General features: G+C 42.7%; 1 protein-coding gene across 5 annotated transcripts in view; it reads left to right on the top strand.

Moving 5' to 3' along the window:
* LOC135911403 (CD109 antigen-like) overlaps positions 1 to 16,515 on the top strand; it is a 130,056-nt gene extending 113,541 nt beyond the window's left edge. For 4 of the 5 annotated variants that reach the window (XM_065443675.1, XM_065443701.1, XM_065443692.1 and 1 more), the window contains 6 exons: positions 294 to 446; positions 4,175 to 4,237; positions 6,143 to 6,255; positions 7,004 to 7,169; positions 9,676 to 9,778; positions 11,471 to 16,515. In XM_065443675.1, coding sequence (XP_065299747.1) covers positions 294 to 446; positions 4,175 to 4,237; positions 6,143 to 6,255; positions 7,004 to 7,169; positions 9,676 to 9,778; positions 11,471 to 11,688 — 816 coding nt within the window. In that variant the 3' untranslated portion in view covers positions 11,689 to 16,515. Of the gene's footprint in view, positions 1 to 29; positions 150 to 293; positions 447 to 4,174; positions 4,238 to 6,142; positions 6,256 to 7,003; positions 7,170 to 9,675; positions 9,779 to 11,470 lie in introns of those variants that run through there. The other variant, XM_065443704.1, reaches the window with a different exon arrangement.
* Positions 16,516 to 22,366: the final 5,851 nt, after the last annotated feature.

Below are 22,366 nucleotides of genomic sequence, written 5' to 3'. Positions count from 1 at the left end.
ATAACACAGGTTATTAAATTTTTTTGCAGGATACAGTGATAGGAATTCAGGCATTGGTACGAGTAGCAGCAGGCATTGGCACAAGTAGAGTAGTAGCATGTACGGGCTGTACCTGTAACTACTTCTTGCACTGATGCATTTGAAAGCTAGTAGGGCAATGTACCTGCATGATGGCTAGGGCAGCTATGTTATATCTCTGCACACTGTTGCACTGCAAAGCTTTGTTTGACAGGCTTGCTTCAGTTTTGCAAAATATTTGAAGAAATAACACAGGTTATTAAATTTTTTTGCAGGATACAGTGATAGGAATTCAGGCATTGGCACGAGTAGCAGCCAGAGTTGTGTCCCAGACAATTGCTATAGATGCCAGTGTGAAGTATGGAGATGGACGAAGCCGCATCCTGAAGATTAACAGCGGCAACGCCCTTGTACTGCAACGTCTCGAGGTGGGCATGAAGATTGGCTAGTCATCGGGCCACCAATTGTATTGTGTAAATGTATTGTGTGCACCTGTACTAAATTTTTAGCTACATGCATCTTTTCACTACAGTTTTCTTTGCCAAAGAATTTACTCATGGTGAACTAGTGATGGTCCATAACTAAAAGATTAAGCTGGTTCTGTGTCATATTTTTTTTTATTAGGCATATCAAGTTTCGGATAAATTTATTATAACAGACATGGTCGTTCAGATAACAGATATGAATGTTCTCAATTTCTGCTAGGAAAAAAAGTAGTAGCATTCTAGGAAGCGCTGTGTTAGAGATTTGCATCTGAATACATTAAATTGCACATGTGCAACAGCCACTATACTGGTTGACATGTAATTATTGGGTACCACTGGAACATGGATACCACTGAAGTGATTGCAGTGAATGCTAATGAAGAAGCCAACAGCCATCGAAGCCAAGAAAACATATGGGAGTTGAAGTGTTTTTAATTCTATGGGAAGATTAATTTTAATTTTTAATATCACTAATAAAGGAAAATGGAATGAAGAGTAGGACATCATGTCACCAATGAGATCTGAAAGCTCGTTCTGCATGTTGCATGCAAGGCTCTATTAATGGCACCAAGGAAGTGGCTGTCCCCAAGTTTGCATTTTTTGGTTATGTGCATTTGTATGAAGGCTAAGAAGGTTAGGATAGTGTTGCTCAGGGCCATGGGGCTGGGTGTGGAACATCCTCAGAAGATACTGATGACTTATTGTTGAGGCACCTAATTCTTTTAGTGCAATAGAAAGCTTATGATCCGCCTGTGCCTCGTACCACTGTGGTTTCCGGAAAAATGTTTTTGAAAATGTTTCAACATGTGGTCACGTTTATGCTTACATACTCCTATGCTAGAAACTTCTAATATGCGAGTGCATCAGTGATTGCATGCCACAAATAAGAGAAGCCCCAGAGATTTAAATTTACAATGATGTATTATACAAATTTGTGTGATGTACTTTTTGAACTGTTCGTTTATTGCTTTGATCGTTTCATTGTCCAAGTCAGTCTTCAAAAATGAAAGGATGTTTTTAGACATGACTATGCAATTCCTCTTTACCACTTTACCACACACAGAATTTTTGGCATCTGTAATTTACAGGCAGGCTACAAAGCATTGGGCGACCCACAAACATTCAGTGTCCACCTAGTGGTCTGTCCATTTCGGCTGCTGCTGATTGGCTGGAGCAGCATGAGTGAGGAGGAGGCAGTGCCTGCGTAGTTGTCACTCATATCTCAGCCCAGCCAACCAGCACTTCAGCAGCAGCCGAAATCGACAGTGCACTAGGTGGACATTCACAGAACACCTCCCGAGGTTTCAGAGGATTCTATTGTTGAACTTAAAAGGTAGCTTTAGCTTGGGACGAACTCCAATGCCGCCTATTAAATAAATGTAAAATGCAGAAATCTTTTAATTAGGCAACTTCTGGACCGATTTGAACGAAATTTGTTGCATTTAAGAGATAAAGTGAAGTTCTAGTGACTGTAAGAAGCAGAAGATTGATTTAGGCCCTGAAATAAAAAAAAAACTTGGTAAATTAAATAAAGATTTAAAAGTGCGAAGTTTAGGTACACATTTGTAACTTGCACCAAAACAGGTATTACAGTTATGTAAACTGTATCCATTTCAACATGTGTAAACTGTATCCATTACAGTGTCTAAGGCAGACAAATTTGGTATATCAATTTATATCTTTGTTACAATTTTTAAGAGCGTTTTGCAAAAGCCCTACTCGCATGTTAGTAGTGTAATTGAGAGCCATAATGCAGCAATATTGTCCGATTTAGATAGATTATTAGATGCAGTTTATAAAATTGTGGTATCATTTTTCAATGATAAACTAGAGTTGTAAACTTAACACTTTCGCTTTCTGAAAATTTGCACAGTTTTGAACAATCTTTGTCAAAAATTGCTGGCCCTATTAAAATTTTGCTCCCAACAGTCACTAGATTTTAACATTCCTTTAAATGCAACAAATATCAACTTTTAGCAGTGGTTGCCAAGAAAAAGTACATCTCCATTCCCTTGTACTTAGCTAGGAGCCCCCAAGCTAAAGCTTCCTTCTGAGGAAGAATGGCAGATTGGGCGTGTTTGTAGTTTTCCATATTACTTAAAAACTTGTAAGTTGTGCAGTATATATGTGAGGTCAGTTGTGACCATGCGTTGCAAAAGCTAATTAATGGTGAAGCTATCATTTATAGTTTTCTTTTACCAATATGTCCTTGATAAGTGAAACAGTGACGATGGTGCCAAATGTTAAGGCAAGATGAAATGCATGTTGTCAATACAGTTAAACCTCAATATAACAAAGGAAGCAAAATCGGCAATTGGCTTTGATATTGGACATTTCGTTGTGCTAAAATTTTATCTTTTAGGTAAATAAGCATAGTTGGCGATGGATTTTTCTAACATGGAAGGGCCTGCAAAATCTTTCAAATGATAGGGCTATCAGAAAAAGCAAATTTGAACAAGAAAAAAATTGATATTGTTGAATTTGAGTATCGGCGACAAAATATAGTATCATGCTGTGTTGACAATATCTTCACATCGGTGGTACGAAGAGAAGCCAGCCGCCCTTTCGCATCCACTCTGACTCCGTGGCTGATAGTGTCTCCCGCAGTTGTACAATGCCAAAATGAAGAGTGCTAGCAGAGGGTAGAGAATGCTCGATCTGGCTCTCGCTTCAGCACGTCTCTAACTCAAGATTACTCTAATTCTAGTACTAAACGCTTGTGAAGACAGCGCACAAGAAGCCATGGCTGTCTCGGCTTGCCGATTCCGTGCACATGTGGTAGATAGCCTCTAAAACGGGGTGCGCAAGCTGAGTATGCGTTCAACGATGCTAGAGAACGAGACGCACAACAACCTGTCCTTCGCTCCCAAATGGTCAAATTGTTGAAAATCAATAGGCCTTCTTGCAAATGCACCTCTCAAATAGCATGCCACACGACCAAGAGGTGTTCAGCAGTTGCTCTTGGTCACGCAAGTTGAGAGGTGCGCATGCAAGCAGCTGCTTGTAATTGAACCACTTGGCCATCTGCGTCCATGAAAGTTTCCATTTATTGTTTCAGTATTCCTTCGCGGTGGCAATAAAATTTCGTTATATTTCGCTCCACCTAGGCGACACTTGCCTAGGTGGAGCATGTGTGTGCTCACAAAACCTGATCGGTCGTCGCCTCCACAACAGATTAAAAAAAATTATCTCCTGCGTTTTTTTTTTTAGAGCTGTCTCGGGTTTTCTTAACCTATGCGCCGCAACTTCCGCTTTCTGCTCCTTGTCTGCTAGTCTGTTTCGGCAGCTGTAAAGGATACACATAAATCTAAGAATCTCTAGATTTCGGAATATTAGTTCTTAGTACTGAGGCGTTGTTAACATGACACGGAAACTGAATAACAATCATTATTCTGAAAAGTTCGGTATACTGAAGTTCATAGTACTGAAATATTTTTACATTTAAGCCATAAGACGTCAGCAGGGGATTTATGGAAAGTTTGTTAATCTGAAAAGTTTGTTAATGTGGTGCTTGTAGTAACAAGGTTTCACTGTTGTTTGTTATACTGAAGTTCATTATATCGAGGTTTAACTGTATATTTCTAGAAGTGCTAACAAGTGTTTCAAGGCTTTAGTCTTAAGAACACTGTATTGAGTCTTATTTTTTTACAAGTGTGTCTTTTGATTACCAGCTGCCTTCTGACCTCAAGTACGTTCAGGTTGAAGCAACAGGATTTGGAGTGGCAGTGTTGCAGGTAAGTGCCTGGATGTTTTGCAGACATTGTGAAACTTGTAGCAATTCATTGACTATTTATGAAAGAACAATGTCAGCCAGCCATATATGCAGTAGCTTTGTCCCAGGTTTCCCAGTCCCAGGTTTTGCCCCAGATGTATTTTCTCATGAGTTGGATGTTTAAAAGTGCATCAGCATGTAGCATAGCCTGCATTTTTTACAGTGCAGGGGCCACTGATTATCATGGATTGATTTGGCAAACGGGTGATGAATGTAAAAAACATCTAGCCCTTTAAGTTCGATTCTCTGGATAATTGGGCCAGTTCTTGCACTCCTAACCAATGTCAAATTAACAGAAGTCTACTCTGTCCTGTACACAAAGATTTGAAGGCTAGGTAATGGCATTCATGCTACAGCAAAAGGATACCTTGATCACTCATCGCAGAGCCTAAATGGGCAGGAGACCAGCCATGCAAAGTCGTCTTCATGCATGTTACCTAATCTGTCATGCGAGTAGCCACATGGTGAACATAGTGTGGAAAATCTGAAGCTGCTGTCAAAGAAAACCAGCACATTTAGGACTGTGTTTGTGTTCGTACAAGTGGGTGGCTGTTGACAACCCAGGGGTGCATACAGGCTGACTGGAATGGTTGATCCACCTGCACCTTGTGTATCCTGTGCACTCAAGAAGTGCTGCATCAGCAATGCCCTGGACGTTGCCCATTATGTGTTGTGGGTTGTTGAAAGTGGCCATCCTCAGATGAGAACTGCACAACTTTAAAGTAGTTGCACGTGTGATTTTTGTCTGATGACAAACCAGCTGACAAAGTAGTAAGGTGCTTTGTGGGTTTTGCAGAGTTGGAGTTTTTCATTATTGTTTACTTTAACATAAGTGCTGACCTGCACTCCAGCTTGACCCATATTCTGGATTATATCGAACTTACAAAATGATCAACATTATTCTGCACGCCATGTACTTCCAGTGTAATATTTCATAAACGAACTGTTGATGTTGGGGAACATGTTTTAAATCGTCTCTTGCATGTGATCTTTTATGTGTCAATACCTTGAGATAAACTGAAAGCTTCTGTACAGTGCGGTTCTTGTTGTTTTAACCTTCTAAAGAAAAATGCAGGAATTTGTAGAAATTTCTTGTCCTAAGAAGTTCTTTTCTGCATTAAAAGCGATAGAATCTTTTGATCCCTAAGGCTTGATAAATATTGCGTATACGTCTAACAATCATCATGACCTATAGAGAATCCCAGTTGCAAATGACATTGTTTTGTTTTAGTGCCTCTTTTTTCATCTTTTTGTAGTGTATCTTAATCACCATATTCTTTTTTTTTGCAACTTGTTATTCGCTTTGTTCTTTGCTTTTTTTCATTACGAGTATTTTAATCATTGTGCTTTATGTACTTTTTTTTTTTTCACATGTGACATGTGACATCTGCAACGTGCCTGTGTCTGACGTGGTTGCATGCAACGTGGCTGTGTGCTTTTGTGTCGGCGTATAATAATCTGTTTTTCACTCTCACGAATTTATGCAAATCTGCAATTTTTATGCTTTTTTCTTCTGTACTTCTTTTATGCTTTTTCTTCTTTTATGCTTTTTCCCCCCTTCCGCTGTAATGCCTGAATGGGTGCTGTGGGTACTAAATAAATAAAAATGTTTGAAGCAATACAAGAAAATGGCCTTGTCATGTGGGTGGATTGGTCAAGGCAGTTATAGATCAGAAGTTAGTAAGCCATTCCACCTGCGAGGATAAATTGAAATTGTTTCTTCAAGTATTTGAATTGTTACATATCTAGTTATACTACAGCAAGGTTTGCTCATTATATAGGAACAGGCTAAGAATTGCTTGTGAAGTAGAAGTCTACGTGGCATTCCAGATTTAAGTGTGATTTCACTTTATTCACGATTTTGTAGGTCTCCTGGTCATTCAACTTAGCGGTGTCTTCAGAATCACCCGCATTCTTCTTAAATCCTTTGCTGGACAAGACTTCAACTGAAAACTATCTTCAGCTCAGTGTCTGTACACAGTGAGTATACATTGTCCTTGTCTGGGTATTTTTACAATAGCATGGTATAATGTTTTCATATCACTTTAATAGTGAAATTGTTTCTGGTAAACGAACACACTAGTGGATTGCAATGTTCATTGTTGATATGTGCAAGATAAAAAAATAAAGCTGAGGAATAGGAGTAACTACCTATACACTCTCCTATTGCTTCAACGTCTGCTACCGATTATCACCTTTCTGACAAAAAAAAAAAAAAAGCAGTTAGAAACTCGCCTCTTACTACCACAAAGCTGCGTAGACATTTCCTGAAAACTTCCTTACAATTCCGCTGTTTCTCCAGCCCAGATAATGTGAATGGTACTGATGACAGGCTCCCTCTCCCCAGGAAGTTAAGGCCTATGAACTCCTTAGAATGACTGCTATTGCCTTAGCCATTGGCGATGTCATGCTAGATATGATCAGCAAACCAAAGCTAAGGAGCATTGTGCTTAATCAGTCCTTGGCAGGAAGACTATTAGAGATGTGGAGCACCCTTGGCTTTACTTGTGTCATAATAGTTAGGTGTCTACTTATAGTGTTGCAGATGTTGTGCTCCTAAAATATCTTCTGTTTTCTTGATGAAAAAGCCTTCTGTCAAAGCATTTGCACCAAGCTCGGACTACATATATATTATAATACAGATTATAGTATGAAGTTTTAAATATTGTGCCTTTTAGATGGGGCTTTTGCACCATCTCAACTCTTGCTTAAATCTTGCTGTATGCAGCTACCAAGGAGAAGGGGATGCTAGTAACATGGCTGTCATGGAAGTGGCCTTGCCTTCGGGCTACCTCTTTGACTTTGACACTCTGAGCAGTATCCACAGGACCAAGGAGGTGCGGCGGGTTGAGAGCCAAGATGCTGACACAAATGTTGTCATCTACTTCGACAGGGTCAGTTGTGGTCACCTTCCTTTATATTTGAAATAATTCTATTGGGCATATAAATTGAAGAAAAATTTAGTATGGGTTAGCACTTCAGTAGCACAGTGATGTGATTACCGCTAATAATGTACAGTGTTACATCATTTAGTACAAAGGAAAAGAAAGGAAACTGAGGGCCAGGTTTCTTTTCTTCTTGTTCATTACATTGTGAGGCCTCGAATACAGCAGCATTGAGGCCTTCAGGTAGCATGTGTGGATTTATTAACTAGTTGCCTTCACCCCAAAATATCGCGTACATGCGACGCCTGCGACAACAAAGGATGTTCCACATCCGCCATCAAGGCTGTGAGGTGTGGTGCTGTCTAGCACTAGCAGGTTTAGGTAAAGTAGATAGACATAAATGTGCCAGAAAGTGGATGGGAAAACAGTGCCGCGGTAGCTCAATTGGCAAAAGCATCGCACGCGTAATGTAAAAACGCGAGTTCATGCCTCACCTGTGGCCGATTGTTTTTTCATCCACTTTCATCTACATTAATTTATCATTTCTTTAATTAAACTGGTAAGTACATGTAATTTCCCCTATGCCATCCTTGGTGTCTTTGTTTGTTTCCTTCTTACGATCACTCAGTATGCAGCATAAATTGTGTGGGTGAAGAAAGGAAAATTATTACTTCGGGCACTGAGGCTTGCTAGCTTAATGGAAACATGTTTAGTGCATTTTGTGTATTCATGTTATTCATTCATTTCGGAGGGCAATTTAAAACTAGCATTGGGTGATGATTTTCATGATGAGAGGTTTTCCTGATCATAAAGTGCCTAGTGTATTGATCCTCCTGGTATCTCGTGGCATTGCCCGACCCGAAAGCACATGAAACCTCGAATTCAGTATTAAAAACTGACAGGCAGTCATCCAGATTTCTCAGAGTGCCGGTGTGTAATATATTATAGTACACATGATGTCATATTGTCTGTCTACTTCAGTAGGTTTTACTTTACTTGTGGTCTGTAGTTAGGAGTTCTTGGAAAAAAAATAACAGAATATAGTGAGCTGAATTCTTCAGAAATTCAGTATTAGCCAGGAAATGTCTGTATTCCAGGATAGCTTAAAACAGGAAAAAGGTAATAAGTTGCGGATCCCTTGAAATTTTGTATTGTACCGTCAAACCTGTCTATTGAATTTGCAAAAGGAGCATGTGCAAGTTTGATGAAGTGAAATTGAATAACGGTGCAAGAGACCGGATAGGGTCCTATCTCTTCTGCTGTTATTCAATTTCACTTCATCATGTACCAAGAAGCCCAAGTTAGCATTCTGTTGCAAGTTCGACACTGCATGTAATTTAATATATATAAACGCTTCATGAATCTTTATGAAAACGTGACCGCTAAGTATATACATCTGGCTTCAAGGGTTCAGTTTTTATTTTGGATGGAACTTTTTGTGATGTTTTTTAGAGGGGCTCTTTGCTTGGCATGATTGATGAGTGGTCATGATTCTGGAAAAACAGCGAGTAATGCGCTCTGGTGGCCCCTATTGTGTTATTATATACTGTTGTATTCAATGCATTACAACACGAACTGGACACACATATGGTGTACGCCATAATTTAAGGAAAAGCTAGTATTCTTTTCTGCCATCGTAGAGCGCTCGGAAGTGATCTGTGTGGCAAAGCCAACTTGGGAAGCTATACAGCACTGCATGTAGTTCAGTCTGTCTGTATTGATGCACTTTTTGTTCAATGTGACGGTACATTGTCCTATGTATTCTTGCTGCAGAATAAAGGATAATTTGACTTAATCAGCTGCTGAGCAGGACCCATTTGATGCAGAATTGGTAGTAATTTATATTACAAAGTCAAAAATGTGAAAGAAGTACATATCTGTTTGTTGCAGTTATGTCGGCTATGCTCATAATATCTGAAATTATTGGTTAGATATGCTCGTAGAAGTTTTATTGCATCAAGTAAAGGAGAACCATACGCATTATACCCATATATAGTCATTGCATCGCCACATGGGAATGCTTACTGTCACATCTTAAGGATGTTAGCCAAGTTCTATGACCAGGCTCTATGATCGTTCTTTACACCCATGACAGCACCACCTTGGCTGTACTATCTTTGCTTTGTTTACTTTCCACATGTAAATAATGCAAGCAGAGGCCAGAGCGTATCCCTTTAACTAGAGAACGGTAGAAGTTACTCGAAAAGAAATAAGCAATGTAAATAATAGCCTGAGTAACAACGATCTCAAGCAAAAAATGCTGCTATTGAAATTAGCGTAGGGGTTTTAGAAAACTAGTAATTAAAAATAGAAAGAATTCATTCTTTAAACACTGCAAAAAAGTATACCAAATTAAAAAAAAATATATGTAAACTATGTGCTGAACTCCAACATTTATTAATTTTGCAGAATCTCTAAACTACATTGCTGATATGAAGTGCAACATTTTCTAATATGAGCAGTATGTCACAAATGCCGTGTGATTAAAGGGCATCTATCTGTCTTGCCAATGCAGATTGGTAGGGAAGAGCTGTGTGTCACTGTACCAGCTCATAGGGAGCATAAAGTTGCCAACCAAAAGCCTGTTCCTGTCAAGGTCTACGACTACTACAATTTAGGTAAGTACAACTTGTGCTGAAAGTGAGTGGATTTGTGAATTGCACTCGAGTAAAGATGTAATGACTCACTTCCATACTCTTTAACTCGCTGTGATCTACTAGATGGGTGGTGCTATGGGTTTCAAGTAAAGGTTTCTTGTATTTGATATGTACATCCTCTCCAGACTGTCTTAAAGGGCCCCTCACCAGGCCCATAGCAAATTTTGGTTATACGCTGCAAATTGTTGCATGTCCTCTAGGGAGCGTTCTGCTGCAAAACTTTTTCAAAGCTGCTCAATAATATAGAAATAGAGAGTGTCTCCCTCCACTGCCAAGCGAGACACTCTCTCTACTTTCCCCGTCTAGCCGCCGCAAGCGAAACTCCTTCCCTGTGTTCTCCCATACCGGTTCTCGAGGATTGCATAACGCATACGTCATGGGTCCCGCCTTCATTTTTTTTTCTCCTCGCTTTTTTGCACCACGGTGCACTTCTGCTGACGGCATTGCGAGCGAGCGGTTGGAATTGTTTTGTTTCATGCAGCACACAATTTTGCGCGCTGTGCACCAGGACACCTGACTAGCGGTATAAGTCTGTGCTTCACGAATACTGAGGCAGACAATCGGATCACAGAGCATGATCCTGCACTGGAACACGGTGGAAAAAGACAGTTTCGGTGTCTGCTCGCACGACTGCATGACGTGGCAACAGGCAGACAAAACAGAATTACATGTCTGCTGCAGTACGAAGTAAAATAAAAACATGCAGACATACGGTTTGTGTTTTATTACTTCTCTAAGCTTTAATTCATCTATTCTAGCAACATATTACGCAAATAACAGATGTTTCCTCGATTAATTCTCGAAGTCGCGTGTCACCATGAGCGACGTCACAGAGCAAACACATGTATGTAGGCGCACTAGGATGTATACGTCATCCTTCGGCTTGGAGCGTGGCGGCCATGAGAAGGGAAAACAGCATCCGGTTTGAAATTTCAGATCTTTCTGCAGCGCGTAGTGGTGCAATACTTTGCAGACACGATCATTATCGCACATTGTATGCTCTGCGCTTGTCGGCTCAAAATGGCCAGACCTGGTGAGGGGCCGTTTAAAACAAAGTGCAGAATCTCAATGATGTCCAAGCGTTCTTTACTCCACTGGAATTAAATATCTGTGGGTTCATACAAAAGCTCTGCAGAGATAAGTTGGCTATAGCAGTAGTGAATGCTAGGAGTTTGCACCATGTGTCTTAGCCTGTGTTTACATTATTTGAAATAAAAGAAAGGAAAAAGAAGGAAAGAAAAGGCAGTTGCAGGTATTTATTTTGCCTAGATTTGCACCATGCTTAGTGAAACCATGTATATGGGCTGTGCTTAATATTTATTGCTGCAGGCACTCAGTTTTATTTGTAAGAAATGTTCCATGCTAACTGAACCAGGAATCTCTGTGAAGACACTTTTGCTTTTAATTGTTAACTGTGCATTAGTATATGCAAAAATATAGTAACAGCATGTTAAAGTCGGTTACCTTAGATTTCTGGAATTTCAAAAGTCTCAAGTTTTGCATATTCAGATGTATGTTGAGGTGCTGCTGTATGCTGGCCTTCTTATGTGCACTTCTTATTTCTAAAGTTTCAGTAGAAAAATTTTTTTAAGCAAGCACAACTGAAATGGAGCAGCAAGTTTTTAATGGTCAATGTTTTCTACAAATCTTCAGCTCGCAGTGCCAGAATGTTCTACAGTCCCCACAAAGCAACGCTGTGCGATATCTGCGATGGTTCTGAGTGTGGAAACGACTGCAATGCTGTGAAGCAGACGACCTCGGTCACGAATCAGCTGGAAAGAGAATCTGAGCCAGATGGAGCCAGTGGAATTCATGCATCACATCTTTCAATAGCCGTCCTTGTCACCATTGTGGCATTCTTTCAGAGGTAGTGGCATGAAAAGTATATTGATGCTAGGCGAACTGCTCGGTATAGTGCTACATTTCATATTGTACTGTTTTGTGACTTGGCATCATCACAAAGGCCTGCGAACTGCTTGGTATAGTGCTACATTCCATATTGCACTGTTTTGTGACTTGGCATCATCACAAAGGCCTGCTCAGATTTATTTAGCTTGTTTTGGCAATCATACTGTCGCATCTGTGGTTTGATTGTGTGCTTCTTTTGTCAATCAGTAGTACATTTTGTGCAGTGTAGAACATATCATTATATTGGTGTTCTTTGTGATCCTGACAATGATCTGTTTTTATCTGTGAATTCTGTGTTTATCTATCGTGTGCATGTTTTTGTGCTTGTGCAAGCACTGCAATCACTGCTTTATAAAATGTCTCTGTAAAGATTTTTAAGCGTGGAGCATATAGTTGCTGCATATCATATCTGTAGTTATGTACTTCCATAGAGAGGCAACTTCAAAAAGTTATTAGTAGATACATGTAGTACTTGTATCACAAAAGCATACAGCTCATGTAGGTGCATCATGAGAAGACTAAGATCCCCTTCCATATTCCCTTTGCCCCTTGCACAAATGGTCAGGCCAGAGCAAGAAGTGGTGAGATCCACTTCTGGCCGAGCTCTACTCCATTTTTAATCTGAAATTTTCTTTAACCCTCTCTGGGAAAATCCACCAATAAGTCGGCCCCTACTCTGCTCTGCCCTTGCCGTTGCGCATGTTATGGACCAGTTGGCAGTAGGCATGGTTCTGTTAGAGCCTTTGAATTTTTTGAAGTATTGAGACCTAATTAGATATTGCGTTTTGGCTTGATACATGAAAATTATAACTGTAATGTTCTATCAAAAGTCATTATTTAAACATTTATGTGTAGGATTTTGAATATTGGTTTTGAGGCGTACTTCCTTTGAAACACCTCAAAGCATATTGTAAATCTGTTCAATTTGCTAGATGTTTGCTTAAAGACGTTTACTTAAAGGGGTTGCTTAAAAGGGGGTTTGCATTTTACCAAGACGTTTGCTTATATTTGGCTGCTGCATGCAGTGAAATATAATTTGGCTGCATGCAGCAGGTAAACCACTGCATAAAAGATAGCTTGCTGTCACCTGTGGTTTTCGATGCCCTTTCCATTATATCCAACCAATAAAATCAGACCTTCGACACAGCACGTAGATGCCAGCCATTGGTCAATAGTCCATAATCGTGAATTACTCCAGTGCAAAAACATGCATATGCGTGCACACTCCTACAACCATCTAGGAGATGGCGAAGAAAAGTGTTCTGCCACTGCTGCATTATTTCTTTGCGGCACCTTGGTCAGTTGCCAACCTTGGGAGTTTTACAGAAGTGCATCGCTGAAAGAAAAAGAAAGGAGCAATAGGCAGGGTATTGCTATTGGTGCCGCCTCAGCTGTGATGTAAACGTGTTGAGGGGGAATGGGGAAAGTAAACAATGCACTCTTCACATCTCTGTTGTGACTGGGTCTTTTTCAAAAATTTCTGTGGGGATATATTAAGTCATTGCAGTCACTTCATAATGTTCTCAGTTTTAAAGAGAATTTGTTGCAAGGCCTGTTTAAAGGAAGTGCATTGGATACAAAATAATGTGCCTGAACTGTTCAGTTTATCAAACAATCCATCTTACCAGCTTTCACTCTTAAAGGCAGTAGGTTTATACGTAGCAGATGCTTTCGTGTTGTGTTCAGTGTTCATTTTAGCAAGGTTAATGAAATGATAATCAAAACTTGAGTGTGAGACCCATATGATGTGTGATGTACTTTGTCACTTCAGATTCTCATTATAAAGTGTCTTAGCTACTGGGTCGCACATTTTCCTGCTAAGAAAACTGTTTAGTGCAGGTACCAAATTAGCCATGTTGGATACTGATTGAGAATACATATATTCCAAGGCCAGCTACCACTGTGAAGTGTCGGTGTCCAGTATTGTGCAAAAATGATTATACAACAAAGGCCAGTGGTACGCTCTTTTAAAAATTTGTGAATGTTGGCTGTGGAAGCAATATGTTAAACTGGGTAATGCAGGGATACTTGGAGGCATTGAGTGCAAAAGTTTGGGGCCCCTTACCATCAGTATAAGACAATACAGGACATCTTAGGAATGCAATAAATATGTTGGTGCAAGGTATTGGGGGGAATCATTAGGCTGGCAAATTTTGGTTCTTATATCATGGTAACAGTTACAAAGGCATAATGTAGCAATGCTGCTTTTATGGTGGAACTGATGGCAAAGTTATTTTTATATTGTGGTTAAGCATTCTAGGACAGGAAGAAAATATTTTGCGCCATAAATCTTTAACACAAGAAGCTGTATAGTTTGCAAAACGTAAATGTCGATGGGAGACATGCTTCTCCAAAACATTGGACGAAGCTATATTTGATTTGTTTTCTTGCTCTCTTGACCTAACAAAGCTTGGGAGGTTCCGCCTTGTGCTTCATTGTAAACACTATGAGATAAAGGAACTTGCATCTGTGCTCTGCTCATTTACTTTGAAAAGCGGTGCTTCATATTTAAATTTGCAGTGCCATGAAAGGCAAATGCCCCATGTCTGCAGCACCTGAAAAGCACTTCAGCATTATAAATCTTGCCCGAGTGAGAAAGCATAAAATTGATCTCCTGTGCCACTAAAAGCGGTAGTCAGATGTTTATCAGTACACCATTTTGCATCAGTACAGCTTGAATGTTGGAAACTTGAGGTTTAGTTTCCAATCAAGTTTAGTTTCAGATGTTTCTCTTTAATGCTGGTATGTAGGTAGGTATGTGCATACATATAGAATGGAAGTCTTGGAAGGCACTTTCGGAAGCAAATGTTCAGAGAGCATGGCCGCAGCGAAATATTTTTGTGCCATTGCTTCGCCACTTGGAATTGGGACATGTGCTGCGTTGGTTGAAAATGCATGTGTATGTGACACTTGATTTCAAGTTGCTTGTTTAGGTTGTGCAATAAGGTTTTCTGTGATGTCGATGCTCTCCAAACTATTGCTAATTGAGTTTACATTGTTCTCATGCTGTGCCCTACCTACCGTGGCGACAGAAAAATATTGCTCTTCAGGAATGCATAAATGTTCCTGGATGGCAGACTTAAGGTCAGTCTGAACGCCACAGTAAACAAGTAGGACAAATTTTTTTCGGTTATGTGGGTATTGTACGAGGAATGCACTTTGCATGGGCATACAATCTATTGTAGTGATGTGCTGATGGTAAACCAATAATGCAACTCCCAAATCATAATTGCTCCTACCATTGCAATCAGAATAGCTGAGGTTGAGTGTGTCTGAAATTCAGTGCAAGACTCATGTAGGTAATGCAATCCTGGGCATTATTGTAGCGTTATTGCAGCTCTTTAAACCAATTTTAATAGAATCATCATTGGCTGTTGCACGACTGTTATAACTCCCTGCATGACTGTAGCTGACCTCTGCAGTGCACTTGGATGATTATGAGGTGCTTGGCTCCAGCCAGCATTCCTGTATTTAGGGTCTTGTTAGCTTGGATAGGGTCGGATAATAGCTTATATAGTGTATTAGGAAAACATACTCACTGATGGTAGTACTTCTGGCAAATTATCTCTGGGTATACACTGGTGGAAAAAAATTCCCTCATTGCTGTCCCTGGTTCACCCTTAGAGTGGGATGATTTATATAGTTTTAGTGATGTTTCATTGTTCACCATTTTACTGGTTTCAATGCCCTCATTTTCTGGTAACTTCAAGTGGCTCAAAATAGAAGGTACCCAAATCTTTTAACCTTTAAAAACTTTTAGAAGCTACTATAAACCTCATTCATAAAAAGTACAGTACTGACAAGGGAAAGTTCTGGCTGCTAGAATGCAAAGAAGTTGCATTTGGATCTGTGCGGCGTTGTTGTTAGTGTGCTAAACTACTTGTTGCTTATTATAAATGTGACTCCATATGTCACTTTAGCTACTTTCTATATTTAACTGATTTTAAAGGACTTGTGCCTGAGTTTCAAGCTACTTGTTCTGTAAATGGATCCTTATGACTTGTTTTCCTTATCTGCTGTATGTTTCTTGAACAACTAGATTCTTTTTTACACGAGTAGTAGCACTTGGGCTAACTGCAGTAGAAAAGTAAACGTTGGATCTTGTTTTTCTCTGTCCTAAACTACCTAGAGGTTTGTTTGTGGTACTATGTTTACGCATAGTACAGCACAATCTTGTGTCAGCAACTGGATGCAATGATTTATCCTTTATATGCTGGTACATATTTGAAATGTTGCATGCAGTTGTTCGACAAGTGTACATACATTTTTATGTATTGTCTTTATATTCTGCTGCAGGCAGTTTTAACTCGATATATTGCGTCTCTTTAGTATGACTTCTTCTGGTGTTTGTACATAACATATATTTTTATGTAGCTGTTCAGAGCCTGTTGTGCTCATAAATTGCTATGTTGTAGCATTTGCTATAATAATACTGTGATGCTGAACTCTGTGTGCTGACTTGTATTTAGTGATGCGTCTTTCTGCAATGCAGAGGCTCTGCAAGGTAATTACATATGTGTAAAAGCAGTTTGCAGCTATGTGTGCCACACAGAATGTGATCTTTTCCTGATCTTATTGTTTGACTGAAGCTCCTTTTAAGCATTAACCAAGACTTTTGGTTAGAACCAACTACATGACTTCAATTTTATTGCCTTTGACTTACGTTCTTCTCTCCACCGTATTTATTTTCCAGTCAACTTGCCTTTGAGTCTTGCAGATCCTGTTGTAAAGTGCACATGCCAATGTATGCATATATTGCAGTAAAAGCTCCCATGCTTGAGCACTCAGGAGATTGCCTTTTGTGTCTTTGGCTCTTTCAGATTGCAATGTAGTCGATCTTCAGAAATAAAAACTGAAACTAGCCTGAAGTAGACACCATCAAAATTCATGCGACGGCGATCTCTTGTGTTAGCTTCGAAGTGGAGTTGCCGCTTGTCTTTCGTTCTTGCGCCTTTTCTGGCTTATCAAGTCTCCTTTCGAGTTAACAGTGGCTTTTGTGGTCTTGCGCCTTTTCTGGCTTATCAAGTCTCCTTTCGAGTTAACAGTGGCTTTTGTGGTAGCGTGCATCGATAATTTACTAATGCAGCTGAAATTATTTTTTCTTTAACATTCCTTTAATGCCTGTCATTTCTTTTCTAGACGACGGTATTTGACCTAAAATCTCTGAAGTTACTGCATTTAATATTGAATTACCTGGTTTAACACAGTGATTGCATACTCAAAAAAAAAAAAATTGTAGTGTGCCTAGTGGATAAGTAGGGGGGGGGGGGGAAATCAACGATCATTACGATACACCGTAATGTGAATTTTGAGCGCAGCTGTTCAGGTGTTTTGAATGGGCTATATATATTGCGGCAAAGAATTTGATTCTGAACGACAGGGTCATCGGTCGTCTACCCGAGCCTCTGCTCGGGCAGCTCGTTTAGCAGCAGCGACTGACTAGAATCATTTCCACCGGTTGCGCATCATTGTTCAGAAAGCTTGAACCAGGGAATGCATGGCTCTCGCGGAGTGTATTTTCTATACCGGCGGCTACACAGGCGAAGGTAGCGCACATGTAGTGGGTCCCAAGTCTATGCCAGCGCTAATTGTTTCCATATTGGGCGCGAGCTCCACCACTGCAAAAGTTGGCGCCACCGTCGGCGTGACGTGCATAAGGGATGACGTGGACACAGCGGCCGCGTCGGCTGCTTCGGAAGCACGGAAGCGAGCTTAAAACGAAAGTTTATAAAGTCCCACCTGCGCCGCGGTTCTGATTAAGTGGTGTCTTGGGTGTCTGCTTGACAACATTTGAAAGTACTATAATAGGTATTGGCGGCGAGGAGTTACGGAGTCGCCCTCTATCGGAAGCGCCTGGCTGGCGTAGTATGAGGGATCACGTGGTGCGCTCCTCATAGCTTTTGCTGTCAGCGCTCAGTGAAAACACCACGCGCGAGCTTTCCCGGACATTTCTGTAAGCACTTTCGAAACGAGAGAAGTTTCTTACTGTCTAAATAATAATCTTGGGCAAACTGAAAGCACACAATCGTTTACAGTCGCTATCTCATTACTGAATACGTACAGTGATCGCCACTGCGCGCGGTCGCCGCGATGGAGTCTGCCGAACCGGCTTCTTGCGTGAAAGGTAGGTGAACGCTGACAGCAAACTATGTGAAATATGTTCTTATAGTGTTTGTATAACTAAATGGAGCGTAATAGAATGAAGCCTCAATGCAGCGATCGCGCAGATTCGCAGCGACCGACTGCGCGTCTGAATGCTTGTCCGCGCACTGTTTCGCTTTCTCCGCGCGCGCGTTTTCGCACCGTGCCATGAGCTTTAGGCCGCAGAATATGAGCATTTGACAGTATACAAGCATCCATTGTTGCCTGGGCGCTATCAGAGCTGTTCAAAAATAATTTCATTGTAGAGACTTCGACGCCTACGGGGACTGTGATGTGCCGTCGCGACGATTCAATCTTTTTTTTCTTCAAAATTCTTTCACCATTCGATACTATTTCTCGAGTTGCGTCGCACTGTATGTTTATCGGCGTTCTCAGCGTGCAATTTCCCGCTGCTCCTTTTTTGTAACCGAGTGCATTAATTCATAACACGAACATGACCATATGCCATGCTTTCTTCAAATGTGCTTCTTACCGCTGCCTTTCCACTCCACTGAACTTGCCAGTATCTATAGTATCGACAAGTTGATAGACCAAACCGTCATGACATTAGTCGGGCAGCGGACTCGGGCGTGCGTCTCACTGCGCGTTTTCAGAACATCGCAGACCGGGCGCCGTAGCAGAAATCTTCCCCGCGTCTGTGCTTGCTGCATACCCGAGTTGTAGCCGATGACTGTTTGCCGGTTTTATGTTTCGCGAGCCAAGCTTCACGCAGCTTCTTGTCCTGCGGCTACGTGTGAATAAGGCTGACACCGGCCTCCGTTACGTGCGTCCGGCCCTGCGGCACCGAGCAGTAGCCTACCATGTCGCGCGCCTTCAAAGGCAGCCACTACCTATTGTAGTGCTTTCAAGCGTTGTAAAGGAGACACTCGAAGCGGGAAAATTTCGCCACTAAATGAAAACCGCAGCGTACGAGGGAATTTAAACTCGTTTTCAGCTCGCTTCGGCGCGCCCGAAGCAGCCGACGCGGCCGCTATGTCCACGTGATCCCTCCTAGCACGTCACGCCGACGGTGGCGCCAGCTTTTCCAGTGGTGGAGCTCGAGGCCAATAGTGGCTGCCGTTGGAGGCGTGCAGCATGGTAGGCTACTGCTCGGTGCCGCAGTGCCGGACGTACGCAACGGAGCTTGGTGTCAGCCTTATTAGAGAGTTTTCGTTTAGGGTACGCAAGACGCTTGCATCGCCTAAACGAAAACTCTCTGTTAACACGTAACCGCAGGGCAAGGAGCTGTGTTAAGCTTGGCCGGCGAAACTTAGAACCGGCAAGACAGTCAACGGCCAAAAATCGGGTATGCAGCAAGTACAGACGCGAGGAAGATTTCTGCCACGGCGCCGGGACTGCACGATGTTCGTTGAGTAGCAGAAAACGCGCACTGAGATGCTCGCCCGCTCCCGCTACCCGGCTAATGTCATGACGGTTTGGTCTACAAACTTGCTGATGCTAAATACTACTGGTAAGTTCACTAGAACGGAAAGAAAGTGGTTAAAGAACGCACATTAAAGAAAGGCATGGCATATGGTTATGTTTGTGTTATGAATTAATGCACTGGATTACGAAAAAGAAGCAGAGGGAACTCGCACGCTGCGAAGACCGATAAACATACAGTGCGACGCTACTTGAGAAATAATATTGATATGTCCAAGAATCTAGAAGACGAAGATTTTATCGTCGCGACGGTTCATCACAGGCGCCGTAGGCGTTTTGAATAGTTCTAATAGCGTCCGCGCAACACTGGTTGATAGTGTATTGTCAAATACTCATATGCTGCGGCCTTAAGCTCACGGCACGGTGCGAAAACGCGTTCACAGCGAAAGCAAAACATTGTGCGCAGACATGCATGCAGACGCGCAGGCGGTCGCTGCGAACCCGTGCAATCGCTACATTGAGGCTTGTTAGATATGGCGCCGTTTCCTGAGGCTAATTCGAGTTCCCCAGACCACATCGAATCGCAGCACAGCTAATTGAGGAATGCAGAAGCAGGGATGCCACATTCCTGTGGCAAGGCACGTGCAAACAAGTTGGCGGCCCCCAGGTCGTGTGCCGCCGGGGAACTATTCACTGCTTGTCTTCCAGAATGCGAGGGGATAGCCCGGCACTGTTGGAAGCAAAGTGGGTCCCCCTTCTTCGCCTTTGAAGAAGGCATTTGCTACCACAGTGGAGCCGTACCGCCGGTACTAGGTGAGCCCTCGGACAATGGAGCCCAGCGTCCCCCTTCTCCGCCTTTGAAGAGCGCATTGCAAGTCAGAAGGCAAAACCGCAGGGAGCCGCCTGGTGTGGCACCGCGGCACGGGCGCCAACCATTGGCCAAAAATGGCGTCATCTGAGCGGACTCTCCCATTGGCCGAACATGACGCGACTTCCAGTCCTCGAAGGGTTTAAAAGAAGCATTCCAGAGAGACCAGAGCATTCCCTGATTCACCTCTCTCGAACTTCTTGCCGCGGGCCGCAGCGTCCGAGTTGCTGCCGGCCCGTAATGACTGTACGACTGTTACTTGAGTCTCACCTCTCTGTATATAATGTAAAATAAAACCCTCCCAAGTTTTTTTCATCCCGAAGTCCGTCCTCAACCCCTACAGGCATCATTTTGTTATGCCCCATTTGGTTATACAGACAGCCCACTAAAAGAACATATTTCACATAGTTTACTCAGCGTTTGCCTACCTTTCACGCAAGGAGCTGGTTCGGGAGGCTCCATCGCGGCGACCGCGCGCAGTGGTGTTCACTGTACGTATTCGGTAAAGAGATGGCGCCTGTAAACGATTCTGTGCTTTCAGTTTGCCCAAGATTATTATTATACTCACAGTCAAAAACTTCCCTCGTTTTGAGAGTGCCTACATAAAATGTCCAGGAGGGCTGCCGCGTATACTCACAGCCAAAACTTCCCTCGTTTTGAGAGTGCCTACATAAATGTCCAGGAGGGCTGCCGCGTGGCGTTTTTATTGAGTGCCGTAAGCCAAACCTATGGAGGAGCGCGCCGCGTTATTCCTCGTACTACGCAAGGGAGGCGCTTCCGACAGATGGCGACTCCGTAACTCCTCGCCCCCAATATGGTATCGGCGGACGAGTTCGCCGCATACCTGGTCACCGCGATGGAGCGTGTCTCGTGCGGCACTCTGCTTTCCACATCCTCATGCTTCCGCTGCACGCTCCTCCGCCTTCGTCCTCGCGCTCTTTGCTCTCGCCGTCTTTCATCCCCCGTTGCGCTCCGCGTTCGTTCTTTCATCCTTCGCTGTGCTCAGTCACTCGGTTTCGCTGAGGGACGTCAGCGCTCGACGCAGGAACGGGCGCCCAAGAGCTGCGCTCTAAAGGAAAGGCACTGTGTGGATGAGGAAAGTGCTCGCAGTAAGAACACCCAGAAACAGTTTTGTCGGTCATATCAACCTACCCGCCGTGGTTGCTCAGTGGCTATGGTGTTAGGCTGCTGAGCACGAGGTCGCGGGATCGAATCTCGGCCACGGCGGCCGCATTTCGATGGGGGCGAAATGCGAAAAAACCCGTGTACTCAGATTTAGGTGCACGTTAAAGAACCCCAGGTGGTCCAAATTTCCAGAGTCCTCCACTACGGCGTGCCTCATAATCAGAAAGTGGTTTTGGCACGTAAAACCCCATAATTTTTTTTCGGTCATATCTAGTGTTGTAGGCATTACTGAAAAAAATCGCCGCTCAAGCACTCCGAACAGATGGTTACGAACGAAGCTGAAACGTGCGCCCTCGGTGCTTATCACTGGGTTAATCCAGACGGTTCATTAAACGACGGCTTGGTAGGCTGCCGGATCTTCGGTACGCAGTTGCTGCGTGCGCTCGGCTTCACGAGCCTGTTCTTGTGCCCGGGCTACAGCACCGGCACGGCGTAGACAAGCTCGTTTCCGGTTTTTCTCGCGGCGTTGCTGATCGAAGGCTGCCTGCTCAGGAGCGCGTATGATGCGTGGCCTACACATTTCGGAGCCAGAGAGACTGCTGCGCGCGCTCTCGGCGGCGACGGAGAGCAACGACGTCACCACTGGCGCAGCCAATCGCGCGCTTCTCTTTCTTTTTTTCCGCGCATGCGCAGGGGTTTGCACCGGAGGAGTTTTCGGCCTACAGGCGACAGACGGGCGGATCGACTAGCCATATACAGCTTTGTTGTAAAAAAAGTACCAGCATTTATTAGTAAACATAAATAAAGACTATAGATTCAACAAAACCAACAGATAAGGATCTCTTCTCTTCTATCCACCGCTTCGGGTGATACGGCAAAGAGTAAGGAGACCAGGGGACCTTTTGGCGGAAAAAGCGTTCAATGGGCTGCTTGATCTGCGCACGGTTTCTATGGCGCTGCGCTTTTTGTTTGCGAGAAATTGCTTTAAAAGTGCATGGAACATTTCCAGCCAGTGGATATTCACCTCGTACAGACCTCCATTTTGACGCGTAAGTCGCATGTCTAATTTACGCTATTCGACCCATCTTTTGTAGAGTTAATTTTGAGAGAGTGCGCGTAAGTAC

Source organism: Dermacentor albipictus, chromosome 1, assembly GCF_038994185.2.
Source record: "Dermacentor albipictus isolate Rhodes 1998 colony chromosome 1, USDA_Dalb.pri_finalv2, whole genome shotgun sequence".
Taxonomy (NCBI): Eukaryota; Metazoa; Arthropoda; class Arachnida; order Ixodida; family Ixodidae; genus Dermacentor; species Dermacentor albipictus.
Note: the sequence above shows the minus strand (reverse complement) of the source record. Positions and strands in the feature narration are given on the sequence as shown.